The sequence below is a fragment of the Notolepis coatsorum genome (genome assembly GCF_963971535.1).
Source record: "Notolepis coatsorum genome assembly, chromosome: 11".
NCBI lineage: Eukaryota > Metazoa > Chordata > Actinopteri > Aulopiformes > Paralepididae > Notolepis > Notolepis coatsorum.
In genome coordinates, this window is record NC_140175.1 from 16,299,950 (window position 1) to 16,312,840 (window position 12,891).

At 43.2% G+C, this 12,891-nt stretch overlaps 1 protein-coding gene across 4 annotated transcripts in view; it reads left to right on the top strand.

The window, feature by feature from the left end:
- Positions 1–12,891, top strand: part of sbno1 (strawberry notch homolog 1) — a 65,951-nt gene that overhangs the window by 8,482 nt on the left and 44,578 nt on the right. For 3 of the 4 annotated variants that reach the window (XM_084325403.1, XM_084325405.1, XM_084325404.1), the window contains exons 4-9: positions 1,299–1,517; positions 1,699–1,834; positions 4,688–4,726; positions 4,932–5,035; positions 7,086–7,182; positions 11,669–11,829. In XM_084325403.1, the coding sequence (XP_084181529.1) occupies positions 1,299–1,517; positions 1,699–1,834; positions 4,688–4,726; positions 4,932–5,035; positions 7,086–7,182; positions 11,669–11,829 (756 nt within the window). The remainder of the gene's footprint in view (positions 1–1,298; positions 1,518–1,698; positions 1,835–4,687; positions 4,727–4,931; positions 5,036–7,085; positions 7,183–11,668; positions 11,830–12,891) is intronic. The other variant, XM_084325406.1, reaches the window with a different exon arrangement.

Here is a 12,891-nt window from a genome sequence, read left to right on the forward strand (position 1 = left end):
CCATCCCTAATATCCCTGGACTCTTTCAAATCACAACTCAAATCTTACCTCTTCACCAAAATTATTAATGACTGCCTGACTTCCCTCTTCTTTTTTTTTTAAACTTAAATTTTTTTATTAACATTTATAGACATACAACACTTAGACCAGTGGTTCTCAACTGGTCTAGCCTCCGGACCCAACATTTTCCTTAGTCATTAAGTCGCAACCAATTTTTGAACCACTAGGCCTAAAAAAAATAATGGTTTGTTTCCGGTTGCCGACCGACCCTGCCGATTTAGGTGTGACCCAACATATTTTATGAGAGAAAAAAAAAGAATCTTAAAATTTTTTGAATAAAGTTTCATAGAAATCTTAGTCAAACCTTTAGTATTATGGATATTAAACATGCTTCCATGTTGTTGTAAACATTTGAATTAAATAAAGAAATTCCCTATCCATAGTCACCGTGGGAAAGAATTAAATAAAAAATTTAATAAAATAAATTCCCTACCTACCCATGACAACCAACAGGAAACAAACAATATTTTTTGTTATGCCTCAGGGTGTGTGTCTTGGATGGCGATGTGGTGGGTATTGACGTGGTGGAGATTGATGTGTGGGGTGGGGTGTTTGAAAAACTGACTGTTCCGGGGGGAGTATTGGTATTAAATTCCTCGGTCTAAAGAGATGACCTTGCCCCTGGCAAGCCTTCTAGTGATCCATTGTTAATGGTGAATCTCTTCCAGTAATGAAGAACACTCTTATCTCAGTTTTTGGATGAATCCCACTCATGAGAAACAACTAATATGTGATTCTTCTTGCAGGGAGTGCAGAAACATCTGCACTCTTATCACAGATAGCTGATAAATGACATTATTAAATGTAGCGTAATACTAAAACAAACTAAAAGCTCAAGGACTTCTATAGGAGCCAAAGCACTCATGAGTTATACCTTATTTCTATTGGCTTCACTTTTTATTTCGTTTTGAATTGTTTTACTTCCTTTTTTTTTAAATATTCATTGACCGGGAGCTCTTTCATGTGGCTGCTCACCAGAACGTCGCAAACCGGAAGTCGACTTCCCTCCTTTACCCAATTGTCCCTGTGATTTTGTCCCCCGCCTCTGTTAAGCGCCTTGTTAAGTGCTTTCCTGAAAGGCGCTATATCAATTTAAGAATTATCATTATTTTTGCTAGTATGGTTGTGTAATTGGTATATTAAGTCTTAAATTGAACTTGTTGAAACCGGCAGATACCCTGTTTCTCCGTTTCTAAATGAAATCCTTTCTTTCTGCCCACATAATGCTCTCCCAACAGCACAAACCACAGCCATCAACCACCACGTTTGTCTTAAATCAACTGAATCAGCTGCCGGCGCTCGGAGCGCTCGGGACGGTCGTGACCAAGCCAACAGCGTTGAACACCGTCAGACACACCATAACTGTGACCAAGGTGGTGAATACCACTGCGTCGGCCCTGCGGGGGTGCACATCGACCTCCACGTTGTCAACAATGGTGCCTTCCAGTAGAGAGCAGGTGAGTTGGTTCAACCCGCTGCAAACACCGGACGGTAAAGGTGGGAGAATAGCTGCTCCCCTTGGTTAACCCTTGACCGTCGGTAGTGTGATAGTAAAGGGTTATAACCTTCTGTCGTGTGGCCGTGAAAGGGTTAAGATGCACTTGTGACACAGTGGCACGTCTCCCCCTCTCGTCTCAGATCCAGCTAAAGGACCTTCTTAGGGCGACCAATCTGAAGAGCGGTATGAAGGGCAACAGTCTCATCGAGCTCATGAAGCTCAAGCCCCCGCCTGACATCGCCCAGCCGGTAGCCACGGCAACGGCCACAGGTCCAAGTGAGTCATGGAACCACGATTACAAGACACTTTAAAAACAACCTACATTTTTTTTTGTTTGTTCTCTAGTGCCTAATTTTGACAGCCAAATTGGAAGGGCTGGGCTTGCTAAAATACTTGAGTGATAATGTAGGCCTAGAGATTATAAGACTGCCTACAATTGTCTAATGTCTATGCTACTATACTTATACGACTACCTATCATGCTAATATGTCTATACTACTATATACGTATACTACTACTACCTATCATGCTAATATGTCTATACTACTATATACGTATACAACTACTACCTATCATGCTATTATGTCTATACTATATACGTATACTATCATGCTAATATGTCTATACTACTATATACGTATACTACTACTACTACCTATCATGCTAATATGTCTATACTACTATGCACTCTGCTCGTATCAACACAGAGGCAGTCTGCTCTAGTCTAGAAGATCGGACCTCCATGAGCTACCGTTACTGTTTAAACAATGACCCAGTCAACTATTGACTTTTAGTTTAATACATGACGAGGCATTGTCTAACGGTATCTAGCTGGCTAGCTACTGATAGCTGCTGATATCAACAAATGCTCCAGCAATAGTCGACTCGAGTGCATAATACCTCCGTTCCCTCGTTAGCTAGCTCACGTTAGCTAGCTCACGTTAGATCTATATGTCCCAGTAAACTAAATTGTCTTAACGTTATCTAGCTGGCTAGCAGTAGCTACAGATAGCTCCTGATATCAATGTCTTATAACATTGATTCAATGCGTATTCTAGCTGAGGGCTTGATGAATGTGATTTGACCAAAGAAACGTAACATTATACCAATAGGTCCAGCTGCAGCGCCGGAGAATCCTTGCATGCTGAATGTAGGGTCTAGCTGAATATAGGGTCTAGCTGCATCGCCGGTGAATCCTTGCTGGAGGCTACTCAAGTATACACACAGACAGTGGAGCTGTTTGCAGATGGCGAGCATTTTGACTTATTGCGAGGTGGCGATGTCTCGCAGATAATACAAGTATGATTATATAATATATATTTTATTAAAAAAAATTGTTATATAAAATATATATTTTTTAACCAAAAAAAATTTGGCAGGTAAGAAATATGCTTGGCGGGTAGATTCTTCCCATCTACCCGCCACTGGCCGGTGAGTCAAAGTTAATTTCGCTCCCTGCCTCCTGCTGACTTGTTCACAATTTGTCACTTTGGATAAAAGAGTCCGCTAAATGACTAAATGTAAAATTAACGTAAAGTGATATGGGGGTGCAAATAGACTGATGCGCTTATAAGCACTCCAGTGCTCTACGAACAGTAAATTCAAAACATCAACCTATCCCTTATTATGGACACATGTACTGTGTAGGCTACACAGTCTCACAGCTTCCCTATTGGTCAAAATGTTGCACAAGTCCCACCCCCCTGTGAAAGCGATGACTGGCGGGAGCAGCTGATTTGAAAAAGCACTACAGTTCACAACAAAGACCTCTATAAAGGTCCATACCGGGACCCTCACCTCCCACAAGTTCTATCTGTCTGCGAGGCAGTAGAGGTGGGGGGGGGCGGGGAGACACACACACAGCATGTTTGAATAGACGCCAGACAATGTCTGGCTCGCCCTGCCGGAGGAATCCTCCACGAGAGTAGCCCTTAATGCCCCAGGGGCTTTTACTAGGGCAGACCGTCGTGGAGAAGGGCAACGCAAAGATAATCCTCCAAAAACCGGGCGTGAAACCGGCGCAGACGTACAACGCCACCCGCGCATGCGTCTGTCGAAACGTCCTCGCCAGATTGTGAGTGAGTCGGCGGGAGGGCGAGCGAGTGATCTCAATTTGCCATGCATAGCCCCTGGCAGCAGTCCCACGCGCACTGTGGGGAAGGAAGGTTATTCCACAGAGAGCATCGTGGTCAGCTGACGGAAACCCAGTCCATTTAGTCCAATGACTTCCTCATCTTGGCCCACGAGTAGGGGTGTAACGATGCGACCTCACAACGATTAATTTCGATTACGCTTATTCAGGCAACGATTCAATGCATCATGAAATCTTTTCATTTGACCACGATTCGATTCGATTAATTTTCTATCAGTTAATCCCCCAAAAAAATTTGAATATACAAATGTGGCTGGGGGACCTGATTCACTCGGCATGAATGGACTATAGGTCAATAAAAACAAGACACACAAAAAAAACATATACATTCAAAAAGATTTTTTTTAAATTTGGATTATAATCGATTCTAACATTTTCAGTTGAATGCAGTCGAATCGTCACATTAGAATCGATGCATTTCGATTAATCGATGCATCGTTACACCCCTACGAGTACCTTTTGGTTTCCCAGGGACGTCTGTGTGGTCAGATGTGTTCTCATCAGCGGCCGACGTAGTAAAGGGGAAACACGACCGTAGCCTACTGGACGCTGGCAGTGTCCCAACAACTGGCGTTGACTAGGGCCGGGCAAGACTCACAAAGTTTGCTATTCCATAGTCACTGGGAACTGTTCGAATACTAATCGATAAACGCAATCGTAATTCTAGCTCGTACCATGAGTTCTAGTTTAGTCTGACATTCAGGTTTATTGAGGGAGTTGTCGTATGATGTATAATGTCCACTGCTTGATGTACAACCGACTGGGTGACTGAAAAGTCTCCCGCTCGGGGTGCAAAAACATGCGCTAACTATATTCCAATGCTTTGTCACTAGTCCCCCTTTTTTTTTTTTAATACAAAATACCTCTTGTTTTAAATGTCTTGTTTTGCATAACCATATTCTCCACGTGGGAATATAACGGTTCATGAACGTCTTCACTAAAATGTTAAATTGGTATGAATGTTTTCATCCTCGCAGAGATAATTCTGGTCAGGACAAAGATGATCCATAAACCAGGTATGGACAGGATTCGACCAGGGGGGGCCTCAGCATTAATGTCTCTACTGGGTGAATGAATTGGAGATGGTGGGGGGGGGGAAAGAGGAAACGGAGCCTCTCTACACTTGGGCCGTCAGGCAGAGTGTATGACTACACTTCTGCTCTGTGGCGCGCGGAGCGAGGTGCTAACGGAGCCTCTGTTCTCCTTTTTTGGTCCCTGCAGCGGAACTGATCAACGGCATGAAGAAAGAAGTGTCTAATAAAGACGTCGCTCGCATCTGGGTGAACGACGACGTCGTGACAGTCCGGAGCTTCTCGCCCACTCTGGTTAGTAGTGACTGCTCTTCTCGCCCACTCTGTCTCTGGTTAGTAGTGACTGCTCTTCTCGCCCACTCTGGTTAGTAGTGACTGCTCTTTTCGCCCACTCTGATTAGTAGTGACTGCTCTTCTCGCCCACTCTGGTTAGTAGTGACTAGGGATGGGTATCTTTCACATTTGAACCGGTACCTGTGAATCGATAACGGTACCCAACGGTACCTTTTTTCGGTACTTTAGTCTCAAGAAATTTAATTTACCTACCTCAGTTGTGAAAAAAATAATCCAAACTTCAAATAACTACAATTTCGACCGTTTTTGGCTTGCCATTGCTCCGACTGCTTTGTTGTTGAATCAAGTCAAATCCTAGGTAAGCATATATTGTGCGTGTGAACGTTGACATGAAGAAAAAAAAAAGTAAAAAAAAAGAAAAGAGAAAAATCGGTATCTCACTTGAATCGATACTCTGTAGTACCGACGTATTTCGGTTCGGTACCTCAAAAGTACCGAATTCGGTACCCATCCCTAGTAGTGACTGCTCTTCTCGCCCACTCGGTCTCTGGTTAGTAGTGACTGCTCTTCTCGCCCACTCTGTCTCTGGTTAGTAGTTACTGCTCTTCCCACCCACTCTGGTTAGTAGTGACTGCTCTGAGAAAAGGCATCCGATTTGGGTCTTGGGTGGAAGCTGCAGTGTAGCTTTTCGGAGCAGTATGCTGCAGCTGGCCCGACAGACCTAGACTATAACAGGAGGCTCACAGAAGTTTGCCCTGGCAGTTACAGGTGTGAGCATGTATTTAGCTGTTTTGTGCTCATGTATGATACTGCAGACAAAAAAATAAACAAAAAAAGGCATCCGATGTCATATCAGCCTTACTTACCCACCTTATATTATATTTCCTAAGACTAAAAATCCATTAATCAATTCTCAAAAGAATTTCAGTAGGTTCAACTTTCTCATGACCATAGAATTATAAACCGTTGCTTGTTAAATCCTACAGATTAGCAGAGCAGAAAGACTTGCACACTATAGACGGTTTCACTGGAATTCTGTTGCTATGGAACAGTTTAAACGCACATGCATTTCCTGTCAACTACTTCATAAGAAAACATTGAAACAGGAAATAAACGTGGGTAATTTTTAGGGCTGTCAGTTTATAGTGTTAATTAGATTAATTAATTACCCGGCAAATTATCGCGTTATGAAAATTAACAAAAAATTTATAAAATATATACAGATGCAGTACTGAATTCTGCCATCCGGACGGACACATGCCATTTGAAATATGATTATAGAATATCAGGCCTAAGGGCGGCTAGGTGGTGCAGTGGGCAAGGCACTCACCACCAATGCAGGAGACGCTGGGTTCGAGCCCAGCTCTCCACATTGCTTTCAGTTTGGCTGGTCGTTCGTACTAATACATTTGGCAGTATTAGGGGGTGGGAAGCTGATGGGTGGGGATCGGACGTTGTGGACAGCGACTCCTACAGGTCGGTTGGTGCGCCTGCGCAGTAGAATCAGGAAGCGACGGGGGCGGCGTCCCTCCAAAGCGCAGACCCCTGACGCTGAAAGATCGCGCTGTGCAGGTGAAAAGATGCAACGGCTGCTACCTCGAGTACTGGAGGGGACTTGTGCAATGTATGGCTTACACGTCCACATTACAGCCGGCTTGTGGGAGGCATGGCCAAACAGCGTTCGAGACAGGGGAGGGTTGAATTGGACGATACGAAATTGGGATGGGAGAAAAATAGAAAATGAGAGAAAAAGTGGATAAAAAAAAAAGAATATCAGGCCTAAAATGGTTATGCCATTAAAATGTGATTCATTAGATTAATTCATTACAAGTCCTGTAATTAATTAGATACATTTTTTTAATCGCCTGACTGCACTAGTAATTTTTTTAGAATGTATTTTTTGTCCCTTTGAAACCGTCTATACTAACTTTGTATAGGTCAAAGGTTCATATCAATCTAGAATAAAATCTTATCGAATTGCCTTGATTAATTGAGTTTCTCAAAGATTTCCCAGATTCTTTTGTCCTCATCTTGTGACTTTCTTCCGTAGAAACTCCCAGGGATGAAGGAGGAAGAAGAGCCTGAGGAGGAGGAGGAAGAGGAGCTGGGTCATGCGGAAACATATGCAGAATACATGCCCATGAAATGTAAGTGAGCCTAACGAACGCAGAACGAACTACAGTTCTCCCATCTCTGGCCACCCCCTCTTTTCTCCATCCTCCAATCACAACTGCTGCGACGCAATCGGGCCAGTAGAGATTAGATTAGACTCAAATGTATCGTCATTATACAGTACAGTACAACGAAAAGAAGATTGCCATCCAACCAGAGTGCAAATGTAACGGTAAAGTGCAATAGTAATGTACAGGTGATTAAACTAGATATATAAATTAGTGCTACTGAGTAGGGCTGACCTTCGAATATTTTTTTGGAATTCGAAGCTTCGGGGCCGAGATTCTATTTTAATTCGACGCTTCGAGATATTTTTTTTTTTTTTTTTTTTATGTTGTGGGACTTGTACAGCACTTTGTTCAACTTTGTCAGTGCTGTAAAGTTGAAACCTTTTTAAATCTTAGACAAACGAAACACTTTGCTTTCATGAAATATTGTAAACCGTCATTTGAGGATTTATAAAAGCAGCACAATGGAGACGCTGGGCTCGCCTGTTCGAGCCCAGCGCTCCACATTTGCTTTCAGTTTAGCTGGTCGTCCGTACTAATACACATTGGCCGTATTAGGGGGTGGGAAACTGATGGGTGGGGATCGGGCGTTGTGGACAGCGACTCCTACAGGTCGGTTGGTGCGCCTGCGCAGTAGAATCAGGAAGTGTCGGGGGCAGCGTGAGCCTCCCACGCGTTACTCCTCGCCACAGAGATCGAGCTGAGCAGGTGAAAAGATGCGACTGCTGTTACCTCAATTACCGGAGGGGATTTGTGCCATGTATGACTTAGTCCACATTGCAGCCGGCTTGTGGGAGGCAAGAAACGGAGTTCGTGACAGGGGAGGGTTGAATTGGATGATACAAAAATTGGGATGGGAGAAAATATAGAAAATGGGAGAAAAAGTGAAAAAAATAAAAAAAAGCAGCACAATGAACACATCTGTCAGTGCCGAGTCCGGCCTCATCTTAAATAACAAACAGCATTGCTTGTTGTAGTTAACAAAGAGAGGCAGAGTTGATTTAGCAAAAAATAAAGAAAAGATAATCATATATATATTTTCTTTTAATAATCACATTTTATTTTCATATTTGAATCCAATGCCCATCGAATGAAGCTTTGAAGTATTTAAGACAGCCCTACTACTGAGTAATAGTGCTAATCAGATGTATGTACAGAGTTGTAGTATTAATATGTGCAGTGATGCAGACAAAGTCACTATGGTAGTAAGTCATACTTGCCAGCAGTGTAACTACAGCCGAATCCCGTCCAATCTTTCGCCGTCGACTAAAGACTCACTTCTTCAACCATTATCTGAAATAATAATAAAAAAAAATTTAAATAAAAATCTAACCCTAACTAACCTTACTGTCATGCACTTGTCCTAATAAACTAACCTACACTGTAACACGCAACACTTTGATGAATATTGTTACTCAGCTGATCGAGTTGTACCCTTGTCGTACAGAACTTGTAAGTCGCTTTGGATAAAAGCGTCAGCTAAATGTAAATATAGCGCTTCTTTCTAGACAGACTTAAAGTGCTTTTTACAGTGTAGGGTGGAAATGACCGCCTTCACCACCACTGTGTAGCACCTACCCTTGGGCTACCGCAGGCTCAATGGCTGCCATACACTGGCACCAGGCACACATCACACTACACAATGGCTGAACGGCTCAGGCGACAAGGATTGATATCAGCCAGTGATTATGTGGCCTTGATGTCAGAGACCTGATTGGGAATTTGGCCAGGAATGTCCAACTACTCTTTGCGATAGACGCCCTAGGTTCTTTAACGACCAAATTCAGTCTCATCCAAAGGACGGCGCTCACAGCTGTGTGGTGTCCCTATCACTAACAAAGGATTTTTTTTTTTTATCCACTTTTTCTCCCATTTTCTATAATTTCTCCCATCCCAATTTCGTATCATCCAATTCAACCCTCCCCTGTCACGAACGCTGTTTCTTGCCTCCCACAAGCCGGCTGCAATGTGGACTAAGTCATACATAGCACAAGTCCCCTCCGGTACTTGAGGTAACAGCAGTCGCATCTTTTCACCTGCGCAGCTCGATCTCTCAGTGGCGAGGAGTAACGCGTGGGAGGCTCACGCTGCCCCCGACACTTCCTGATTCTACTGCGCAGGCGCACCAACCGACCTGTAGGAGTCGCTGTCCATAACGCCCGATCCCCACCCATCAGTTTCCCACCCTCTAATACTGCCAATTGTATTAGTACGGGCGACCAGCCAAACTGAAAACAATGTAAAGAGCTGGATTCGAACATGCGAACCCAGCGTCTCCACATTGGTGGCGAGTGCCTTGCCCACTACACCACCTAGCCGCCCTTGTAACAAAGGAATTGTTACTGACAAGTCCAGAAGACAACGGCCTTGACCGGGACTTGAACCGGTCATCCTCCAATCACGAGTCCGGAGCTCTATCCATGTAGCCACAATGTCGGACCTGAACCTGACCGGTTCTCCCTGTGTAAGGCTCTCCCCCACAGCCAGAAACCAAAGTGACTCACAAGTTACACTGTAGCACTCGGAGAGAGAGATGAACATTGTTACTCAGCTGATAGAGTTGTGCCCTTCCTGATGACTTGTCGTACAGAACTTGTAAGTCGCTTTGGATAAAAGCGTCAGCTAAATGACTAAATGTAAACTAGTAAGAGTAGGTAAGGGATATGTATAGATATCTACAGACATGTAAAAAACGATTATATGCAGCTATGTCTGGTTTGTCGATACTTATTGGAAGAACTAAACTGTTAAAAGGTTTGGTTCAGAATGTTTGACTCCCTGCCCCCATTTCCTACCAATGCTGTCGACCGCAGAGTCCTTTCTCTCTCATTCCATGCTGTTCCTCATACTGGACACCTGCAGCTCAGGCTACTTAGCCACACATTTACTGCAAAGTCAATGGAGCCACACTGTGCCACTGTGCAGTGTGCCAGTCTGTAAGGAGCCCTGGGATAAACGCTGAAACCTCCTCTCTGGTGCATCCGCAGTAGGCTGAGCAACAGCATTTAGTTTACGGCTTGTATAGTCAAGCATACACACAAAAGCACCATAGTGACTTACACAAGCACACTTATCACACACGCACTGCTGCTAACATATACCTTGTATTTAGTGATGCACCGATGTGAAAATTGTGGCAGATGCCGATAACTGATATAAATATTGCTGTTCTGGCCGATACCGATATTTACCGATGTCGATATCTCTGTATAGAAAACACTTTTTTATGATAATCAAATAAAGAGCTATTTTAACTATTCTTTTTTACTTTTGTAACTTATTTTCAGAAATGACTGATATTTTGAAACTATTTAAGGCCAAAACATGTATAAAGATAAAAAAAAAGAAATATATATATATATATATTTTTTAATATGGGCCCATATTGGCCCTATCTTGATATCGGACCGATACCGATGTGTAAAAAAAACTGCCATATCGGCCGATATTATATCGGCGGCCGATATATCGTGCATCACTACTTGTATTGTATACGTTTGTATAGATAGAATATATATATGTTTTATGGTTTTTATAGCAATTTATACAGATAGCATAGTTTATATATGTTGTATTAATGTTGTATTATCTTTTGTTTATAGCTTATCTAGTTTATAGTTTACATTTATAGTTATCGCTTATAGCTCTAGTTTGTATAGATAAAATATACATTGTGTACTATGTTTACAAATCTACTACGGTTGAGGAGCCGGGAAAAACGGCCCTTTCACCGCCGCACTACCAAACTGTTAACCCTTTCACTGCGACCGTCGGTTGTGTGATAGTAAGGGTTAACCTTCTGTCGTGTGGCAGTGAAAGGGTTAAAACTGACTCTATGAAAGAATGTGAATCTTGTGGCCCCATGTGACTTTGCATTAGTTTGACACTAACTAGCCAAATCAGTGGATATCCAGCTCCCTTTGATCATCAAATCCAAGGTCATTACTGGTACTGGAGATTCTATAACTCACTGGGACCCCAGTAGGGATGGGTACCTTTCACATTTGAACCGGTACCTGTGAATCGATACCGGTACCCAACGGTACCTTTTTTCGGTACTTTAGTCTCAAGAAATTTAATTTACCTACCTGAGTCGTGAAAAAAAAAAAATCCAAACTTCAAATAACTACAATTTCGACAGTTTTCGGCTTGCCATTGCTCCGACTGCTTTGTTGTTGAATTAAGTCAAATCCTAGGTAAGCATATATTGTGCGTGTGCACGTTGATGTGTAAAAAAAAAAAAAAAAAATCTTTTTTTTCTGTATCTCACTTGATTCGATACTCTGTAGTACCGACGTGTTTCGGTTCGGTACCTCAAAAGTACCGAATTCGGTACCCATCCCTAGACCCCACTGTGCATGTCTAATTTTACAATGATCAAGTTGGGCTCTTTTGTCCAACTTCACTAATGGGATAGATCTTGACGACGAGCGCATCTCTTTTGTCCATCCAGTAAAGATCGGCCTGCGGCATCCGGACTCTGTGGTGGAGACCAGCTCCCTGTCCAGCGTCGCCCCCCCCAACGTGTGGTACAGGCTGTCCGTCCCAGAGGAGATCATGGACCGGGGCTGGCTGTCTGCGCTGCAGCTGGAAGCCATTACATATGCTGCTCAGGTAAACACCTCCCAAGCCTTTACACACAGCTCAGGTAAACACCAAGCCTTTACACACAGCTCAGGTAAACACCAAGCCTTTACATACAGCTCAGGTAAACACCAAGCCTTTACACACAGCTCAGGTAAACACCAAGCCTTTACACACAGCTCAGGTAAACACCAAGCCTTTACTTACACAGCTCAGGGAAACACCAAGCCTTTACACACAGCTCAGGTAAACACCAAGCCTTTACACACAGCTCAGGTAAACACCAAGCCTTTACACACAGCTCAGGTAAACACCAAGCCTTTACACACAGCTCAGGTAAACACCAAGCCTTTACACACAGCTCAGGTAAACACCAAGCCTTTACTTACACAGCTCAGGTAAACACCAAGCCTTTACATACAGCTCAGGTAAACACCAAGCCTTTACATACAGCTCAGGTAAACACCAAGCCTTTACATACAGCTCAGGTTAACACCAAGCCTTTACTTACACAGCTCAGGTAAACACCAAGCCTTTACATACAGCTCAGGTAAACACCAAGCCTTTACTTACACAGCTCAGGTAAACACCAAGCCTTTACACACAGCTCAGGTAAACATCAAGCCTTTACTTACACAGCTCAGGTAAACACCAAGCCTTTACATACAGCTCAGGTAAACACCAAGCCTTTACATACACAGCTCAGGTAAACACCAAGCCTTTACAGACAGCTCAGGTAAACACCTCCCAAGCCTTTACACACAGCTCAGGTAAACACCTCCCAAGCCTTTACTTACAGCTCAGGTAAACACCAAGGGCTAGATCCACAAAGAATGGATTGCACAGTGCTAATTGCACCCTTACTTACAATTCATTATGACTTGAAAATGGGGGACCCTGATGTAAACGAGACAAAAGTCTTTCTCTGGTCTGCACTCCCTTAACAATTGTGTGTATTGAGTCATACTGTATTGTACCCATTCTGCAATCTGTTAAATAAAGTTTTCAATCAATCACCTGCGCCTCCCAAGCCATCACATACACAGCTCAGGTAAACGCATCCCAAGCCATCACATACACAGCTCAGGTAAA